The 8,936-nt window shown below is 36.1% G+C and overlaps 1 protein-coding gene across 1 annotated transcript; it reads left to right on the forward strand.

Moving 5' to 3' along the window:
• Positions 1 to 46: 46 nt before the first annotated feature.
• MRPL50 (mitochondrial ribosomal protein L50) lies at positions 47 to 8,672 on the forward strand. The gene is made up of 2 exons (XM_023202634.2): positions 47 to 210; positions 7,756 to 8,672. Exons 1-2 carry the CDS (start codon positions 119 to 121, stop codon positions 8,138 to 8,140), a joined length of 477 nt encoding a protein of 158 aa, XP_023058402.1. The 5' UTR covers positions 47 to 118; the 3' UTR covers positions 8,141 to 8,672.
• Positions 8,673 to 8,936: the final 264 nt, after the last annotated feature.

The raw sequence follows: 8,936 nt of genomic DNA on the forward strand, positions 1-8,936 counted from the left end.
CGGGAGGGAGCCTACAGGAAAAAGAAAGCGCTTACCACTGGGATTATATCCGATTGGCTGATCTGGGCACGTCACTGCTGGCTGAGGGCTGCGCTCAGGCCCGTGGATCTCAGCGAAGATGGCGGCACGGTATTTGTCCGGTATTACCAGGCGAGTCTTCATGTGGACAGTCCCAGGGACACCACGTAGAGAATTTTGGTCCCGATTCAGGTAAAGCTGAAGGGTGGACGGTGGGTCACGTTCAAGGAAAGTTAAAGAGGATGAGGGATGAATTCAAAAGAGGGTGTTAACGCTATCGCCGTCCCGCGCCTGATCAGAGCAAGAACAAGGAGGTACGGTTAGGGTCCCGAGTTGAGAAGCATTCATTGAGTGGTGGGACCCAGTCTCTTCCCCTCTCGGCCTTAGTTTTCTCATCTCATAACGGAAATACCACCCCCTTTCCCCTTCACTTCATTTATTCATTTATTGAGCAAATAGAATTAACCTCGTGTGCGAGACACCGAGTGTGTTGTCTGCAAACACATGAAAGCGCTTGGTAAACTAAACTCTTTTGCCGGCCGTGTTTCTTCACAAGCAAGGTTCAGTAATGAAGTACCGCCTCCTCATTTTGTTTGTTCATTCATTCAGTAATTCAACAGATTTCTCAGGACCAGCATTACTCTAAGCGCCTAGGATACAGCAGGAAAAACAAAATCCCTTCTCATCCTCGAGGTACTCCAACATATGAGGAAACAGGCCCACAGGAGGGAAGTGATTTTCCCAAAGTCACAAAGCAAGTTAATTGCAAAGCTGGATGTAGAACATAGGTCTCCTAACTCCCCATCTATTACTTTTTCCGCTGCACGGCTGCACCGTGTGTAATTGTTTGAAGGTAAATCTAATTTGACTTAGATAGTGTTTAGGAAATCAAAACGTATGGTATTAACCCTACGGAACATTGTATGCCCTCTTAGGTTTCAAACAAAAACTACTACAATTAGGAAATATTTTTTTCATCAGTTCATATATTAGCTTTCCCTCTTCTTTGGTTAATATTTGTTATTATCTCTAAAATATCTTCCAAGTTTGTTTTATTCATTCACTCAACAAATATTTTTTAGATTGTTTACTATAGCCAGGCTATATCTTAAGTATTACAAGAATACAGTGGTTACTAAAACAGACCAAATTTTTGTTCTCGTTGGGCCAATGTTCTAATGGAGGAAGAAATGAACAAATGTGTAACGTAATTTCAGGAAGTGGTAAATTATGAAGAAAACTAGAGGAAATAAGAGATTACTGAGAATGATGATTATATTTTCTTTACTATTTTAAAAATTTTATGTATTTAAGATACACAACTTGATGTTGATTATTAGTCAAGCTAATTATCATATTCATCTCTTTACATACTTTTTTGTTTTGTTTTGTTTTGTTTTAGAGATTCTCACTGTGTTGCCCAGGCTGGTCTTGAACTCCTGGGCTTAATCTTCCCGCCTTGGCCTCCCAAATTGCTGGGATTACAGGGGTGAACCACCATGCCTGGCCAGTTAGAATTTTTGTGTATGTGGTGAAAACACTTAAAAGAGTTTTCTCTCAGAAGATTTCAAGTATACAGTACAGTATTATTAATGGTCATCACCATGGTGTACGTTAGATCTCTGGAACTTACTCATTCTACGTAATTTAAATTTTATCTTTGTCCAACATCTCTCCATTTCCATCACCCCTGCGAACCACCATCCTTCTCTCTGTTTCTGTGAATTTGACTTTTTTTTTGTTTTGGAGATGGAGTCTCGCTCTGTCTCCAGGCTGGACTGCAGTGGTGCCATCTCAGCTCACTGCAACTTCTGCCTCCCAGGTTCAAACGATTCTCCTGCCTTAGCCTCCCAAGTAGCGGGGACTACAGGCACCCGCCACCACACCCAGCTAATTTTTGTATTTTTAGTAGAGACGATTTCTCCATGTTGGCCAGGATGGTCTCGATCTCTTGACCTCATGATCCATCTACCTCAGCCTCCCAAAGTGCTTGCTGGGATTACAGGCATGAGCCACTGCGCCCGGCCTAATTTGACTTTTTTAGATACTACATATAAGTGAGATCATGTGGTATTTTTCTGTCTGGCTTATTTCTCGTAGCATAATATTTTCTAGGTTTATCCATGTGTTACATATATCCTTTTTTAAGGCTGAATAAAATGCCATTTTATGTGTATGTATGTATGCATGCACATAATATATACATATATTCATAGACACATATACATATATACACACATAATGGCATTTTATTCAGCCTTAAATATTGTGTATGTGTGTGTATACATATATACATATACATATATACACACATGCTGCAATGAAGATGAGAGTGCAGATATCCCTTTGAGATACTGCTTTCATTTCTTTTGGATATATACCCAGTGGTAAGATCGCTAGATCTTAGGATAGTTAGGATAGTTCTGTTTATAACTTTTTGAGGAACCTCAATTCGGTTTTTTATAATGGTTCTGCCAATTTTCATTCCCATCAGCAGTATTTAAGGATGCCTTTTTTTCCATGTCCTTACTGCACTTGTCTTTTTGGTAATGACCATCCTAATGGGTATGAGGTGATGTTTATTTGTAATTTTTTTTTAATGTTTATGGATACCTAATAATTGTGCATATTTATGGGGTACACATGATATTTTGATGCAAGCATACAATATGTAATGGCCAAATGTGAATAGTTGACATATCCATCACGTTATTTGTTTGTTTTGGGAGCATTCTAAATCTTCACTTCTAGCTATTTTGAAATATAAATAAATTATTACTAACTATAGTCACCCAATTGTGAAATCAAACACTAGAACTTACTCTTTCTAGCTGTATTTCTCTTCTCTAACTGTATTACCCTTTTTAACTGTATTTCTAACCAATCTGTCTTCATACCCCACCTCCTCACTACCCTTCCCAGCCTCTGGTAACCATCAATTTATTACTACCTCCATGAGGTCTTTTTTTTTTCTTTTTTTTTTTTTGGTACACACATAGGAGTGAGCATATGCGATATCTGTCTGCACCTGGCTTATTTCACTTAACAGTGTCCTCCAATTTCATCCGTGTTACCACAAGTGACAGGATTTCATCCTTTTTTAATGGCTGAATAATATTCCATTGAGTATATGCACAGTTTTTTTTAATATCCATTCATCCATTGGTAGAAACTTAGTTTGATTCCATATCTTGGCTATTGTGAATAGTGCTGTAATAAACATGGAGTGCAGATATCTCTGTTAGACTGATTAACTTTCTTTTGGACATAATACCAAGCAGTGGGATTGCTGGATCATATGGTAATTCTGTTTTTAGTTTTTTTGGGAAATTTCCATACTTTTCTCCATAACAGTTGTGCTAATTTAGATTACCACCAATAGTATACTAGTATTCCACTTTCTCCATATCCTTGCCAGCATTTGTTATTTTTTGTCTTTTAAATAATAGTTGTTTTAACTGAAGTGAGATGATACCTCATTGTGGTTTTGAGTTGCATTTCCCTGATGATTAGAGATCTTTTTTTTTTATATACCTGTTGGTCTTTTGTATATCTTCTTTGAGAAATACGTATTCAGATCTTTTGCTATTTTTAAATCAGTTTTTTTTGTTGTTGTTGTTATGGAGTTGTTTGGGTTCCTTATATATTCTGGTTATTAATCCCTTGTCAGATAGTTTGCTAATTTTTCTCCTATCCTCTAGGTTGTCTGTTCACTTTGTTTATTGTTGCCTTTGCTATACACAAGCTTTTTAGCTTGATGTAATCCCATTTGTTGATTTTTGTTCTTGTTGCCTGTGCTTTTGAGGTCTTACTCAAAAGGTCATTGCTTAGACCAAAGTCCTGAAGCATCTCCCCAATGTTTTCTTCTACGCAGAAGCTTTTTAGTTTAGTGTAATCCCATTTGTCTTCTTTTGTTCTTGTTGCCTGTGCTTTTGCGGTCTTCCTCAAGAGGTCGTTGCCCAGACTAATGTCCTGAAACATCTCCCCAATGTTTTCTTCTAGTAGTGTTACCGTTTTCTAACTGCCCAATGGGTTCACTTTGTCTAGACAGAGCTGATGTATCAAGGCAGAGGAATTGCAGGGGAGAAAGTAATTCACACAGAGTCGGCTGTGCAGGACACTGGACTTTTATTATTAGTCAAATCTGTCTCCCCGAAAACTCAGGGATCAGAGGTTTTAAAGATAATTTGGCAGGTGGGGGCCTAGGAAATGGGGAGTGTTGATTGGTTGGGTTGGAAATGAAATCATAGGGGGACTAAGTGAGTTCTTGCCAACTTATGTTCCTGGGTGGGATCACAGAACTGGTTGAACCAGATTACCGGCTTCGGTGGTGTCAGCTAATCCATTGAGTGCAGGGTCTGCGAAATATCTCAAGCACTGACCTTGGATTTTACAATAGCAGTGTTATCCCCAGGAGCAATTTGGGGAGGATCAGACTCTTGCAGCTGGAGTCTGTATGACCCATAACCATAATTTCTAATCTTGTAGCTAATTTGTTAGTCCTACAAAAGCAAACTGGTTCCTGGGCAAGAAGAAGGTCTTTTCAGAAAAAGGCTATTATCAATTTTGTTTCAGAGTCAAACCATAAACTGAATTCCTTCCCACAGTTAGTTTGGCCTATGTCCAGGAATGAACAAGGACAGCTTAAAGGTTAGAAGCAAGGTGGAGCCAGTTAGGTGCGTTTTTTTTTTTTTTTCTTAGCATTACTTTGGCTATTCAAGGCATTTTGTGGTTTCATACTAATCTTAAGATTTTTTTTTCTATTTCTGTGAAGAACGTCATTGGTATTTTGATAAAGATTACATTGACAGTATATTGCTTTGGGTAGCGTAAGCATTTCAACAACATTAATTTTCCCAATCCATGAACATGGGATATCTCCATTTTTTGTGTGTCCCATTCAATTTTTTTCATCAGTGTTTTATAGTTTTTATTGTAGAGACCTTTTACTTCTTTGTTGAAGTCTATTCCTAGATTTGTGTGTGTGTGTGTGGCTATTGTTAATGGAATTGATTTCTTGATTTCTTTTTCAGATTGTTTACTATTGGCATATGGAAATGCTACTGATTTTGTATGTTGATTTTTGTATTCTGAAAACTTTACTGAATTTATTATTTCTAAGAGCTTTTTGGTGGATATTTAGGTTTTTCTAAATATACATATATCAAGATATGTAAGATCATATATCTTACATATGATATGTAAGATCATATATCAAATAAGAACAATTTGACTTCTTTTCAATTTTGATGTACTTTATTTATTTCTCTTATCTAATTGCTATGGCTAGGACTTCAAGTTCTGTTTTGAATACAAGTGATGAAAGTGAGCATCCTTGTCTTGTTCAAGATCTTAGAGGAAAGGCTTTCAGTTTTTTCCCATTCAATGATGCTAGCTTGTTTTGTGTCCTTGTTTGGTGGGTTTGTCATGCATGACTTTTATTATGTTGAGGTATGTTCCTTCAGTATCCAGTTTATTGACAGTTTTTATCATGAAAGGATGTTGAATTCTATGAAATGCTTTTTCAGCATCTATTGAAATGATCACATGATTCTTGTTCTTGATTCTGTCAATATGATGTATCGAGTTTGTTGATTTGCAAATGTTGAACCATTCTTGCATTCTGGGTTGAATGTTGAGGATTTTTGCATCTGTGCTCATCAGGAATATTGACCTGTAGTTTTCCTTTTTTATTTTGTCTTTGTCTGGTTTTGGTATCAGGGTAATGCTGGTCTTGTAGAATGTGTTTTCCTTTTTTATTTTGTCTTTGTCTGGTTTTGGCATCAGGATAATGCTAGCCTTGTAGAATGTGTTTGGAAGTATTGTCTCCTCTTCAATGTTGTGGAATAGCTTTGGTAGAATTCTTATTGGTTCGCATTAGTTCTTCTTTAAATGCTTGGTGGAGTTCAGTAGTGAAGCCATCAGGTCTTAAGCTATTCTTTGATGGGAGACTTTTATTACAGCTTCTATCTCATTATTTCTGTTGGGTTTTCTGTTTCTTCAAGATTCAGTCCTGCTAAGTTGTCTGTGCCTAGGAATTAATCCATCTCTTCTAGGTTTTCCAATCTATTGGTGTATAGTTGCTTGTAATAATCTCTAGTTAGCCTTTAAATTTTTGTGATATCAGTGTAATCTCCTTTTTTGCCTCTAATTTTATTTATTTGTGTCTTTTCTCTGTTTTTCTTATTCTAGATAAAGGTTTGTTGATTTTGACTTTTCAATAAACCAACTTTTTAATTCATTGATCTTTTTTATTGCTTTTTTTAGTCTATTTCATTTTTTTATACACTGATCCTCTTTCTTTCCTTCTACTGATTTTGGGTTTGGTTTGTCTTTTTCTAATTTAAGGTGCATCTTTAGATTGTTTATTTGAAGTTTTTCTTTTTTCATGTAGGTGTTAATTACTATAAGCTTCCTCTTATTACTGCTTTTGCTGTATCACATAGATTTTGATGTGCTGTGTTTTCATTTTTATTGCTTCAAGACATTTTAAAATTTCCTTCCTAATTTCGTCATTGACTCCTTGGTCATTTGGGAGCATGTTATTTTTTATGTAGTTGTATAGTTTCCAGAGTTCTTGTTATTGATGTCTAGTTGTATTTCATTGTTGTTAGAAGAGTCCTTGATATGATTTTGAGTTTTATGAGTTTGTTAAAACTTGTTTTGTGTTCTAAGATACAGTCTACCCTGGAGAATGTACCATGTACTCATGAGAAGACTGTGTATTCTGCAGCAGTTGGGTGAAATGTTCTCTAAGTGTCAAGTCCATTTGGTGTAGAATTTAATTCCAGTGTTTCTTTGTTGATTTTGTCTAGATGATCTGTCTATTATTGAGAGTGGGTGTTGAAATCCGCAACTATTAATGTATTGTAGTCTATCTCTTCCTTTAGATTTATTAATATTTGTGTTATATGTTTAGGTTCTCCAATATTGGTTGCATATATAATTGTTATATGCATTTGCTGAATTGACTCTTTATGATTATGTAATGACCTTCTTAATCTCTTTTATAGTTTTTGACTTGAAATTTATTTTATCTGATGTAAGTGTGGCTACCCCTGTTCTTTTTGGTTTCTGTTTGCATGGAATATCTTTTTCCATCTCTTCACTTTCTGTGAAGTAGAATATAAGTAAAATTAAAAGTCAGGTAGGATGTGATGCACTCTGAGAACAGTATAAAGTGCTGAAGAGATCACATGAAAATTACAATTATATTTGATTCTGGAAATTACGTAAAGCCTCTTGGAAGAGAACAATTTTATCCTAAGACTTACAGAATAAGCAAGATTTACATAGGTGAAGATAAAAGACAGACATTTTAAGATATAACTTGAGCCAACACATTGTGTCAGGAAAGTGGGAGTGTGCTTGGGACACAGGATGTAGAGTATCACATGGAGTATATGTAGGTAATCAGTGAAAGGTAAGACCAGAAAGGTAGATTGGGGTGGGATCTTGGAGGATGGGGTATCCCAGACAGAATGATTTACTTTACTTCTTCACCTATTCTTAGGAATTTTTACAGTATGTAAAATATATACTTAGTTTTTTTCTGTCTCTCCCAACTCAGTTCAACTATGAACGTTCCAAGGGCAGGGGCCTATCATGTTCTTTACTACTGACTACGGTCCCCAGCGGTATAGTCAGTATGCCATTGTTAATTTTGATTGGTAGGCAATACTTGGTCTGGTGTTTGTCAACTTCATTAATGGGTTTGTGTGTTTTTGATCATTCCAGAAAAGAGAAAGAGCCAGTGGTTGCTGAGACCATAGAAGAGAAAAAGGAACCTATCCTAGTGTGTCCACCCTTACGAAGCCAAGCATACACACCACCTGAAGATCTCCAGAGTCGTTTGGAATCTTACGTTAAAGAAGTTTTTGGTTCATCTCTTCCTAGTAATTGGCAAGACATCTCCCTGGAAGATAGTCGTCTAAAGTTCAATCTTTTGGCACGTTTAGCTGATGACTTGGGTCATGTAGTCCCTAACTCCAGACTCCACCAGATGTGCAGGGTTAGAGATGTTCTTGATTTCTATAATGTCCCTATTCAAGATAGATCTAAATTTGATGAACTCATTGCCAGTAATCTGCCTCCAAATTTGAAAATCACTTGGAGTTACTAAGCAATTTGGAAGAGAAACACATCAAAATCATTGTTTTTCCCTGAGCAAGGGAAAACAGGATCATTGTTTTTCCCTGAGCTGCTCATTAGACCTTTTGATACTTTACCATGTGAAATACTACCAGAACTGTTCTCTAAACCCACTTTTTCTGTAGAGGAATGTATCATCTCTTTTTTTCTTATATTATGAATGGACAAATAATGGACTTTCTATTTTCATATTTGCTGAAACCATTTTTTAAATGAAATTAGGTAATTATTAATTTATGAAAAGTTTTGAGAGGGCACTGTCATTAACTTGGGTTTAAGACAGGAGGACATTGCAAGTTCACACCCTTCATAGGCATAAAGTAGTTGCAAGAAAATATTTTCATCCTGTTAGGATTCATATCTAAGATAGAGTTATTATGCATTGCACATATACAAATAAACTTTTATTAGATACCTATAAAAGAAACATAAAAGTATGTTATGTATTACCGACAGTTCTAGATTAATTTCTTTTAGAATTAAAGTAGATTTGTTAAAGTGTATTGTGTGTTGTAAATTTTTTAAGTGAAATTTTCTGGTGTTCTGCCTTGCCATTTCTTTCCAGTAAGTATAACTTTGAAAAAATTAGAATATGTGCCAGCTATTGAGTGCTGTGACTCTTCCTCATAAGAGATGTGCCAGATTCTATGTCTTATTGCGTATTCTCTTCGGAGGAGATGATGCTGATTTTAAACTTTTTGTTCTATAACTTTTAAAAAGCGGTGTTGAGTATTGACTAGAGTGGCAAGTCTTTGTATTTTAATGGA

Source organism: Piliocolobus tephrosceles, chromosome 14 (genome assembly GCF_002776525.5).
Source record: "Piliocolobus tephrosceles isolate RC106 chromosome 14, ASM277652v3, whole genome shotgun sequence".
NCBI classification, from domain to species: domain Eukaryota; kingdom Metazoa; phylum Chordata; class Mammalia; order Primates; family Cercopithecidae; genus Piliocolobus; species Piliocolobus tephrosceles.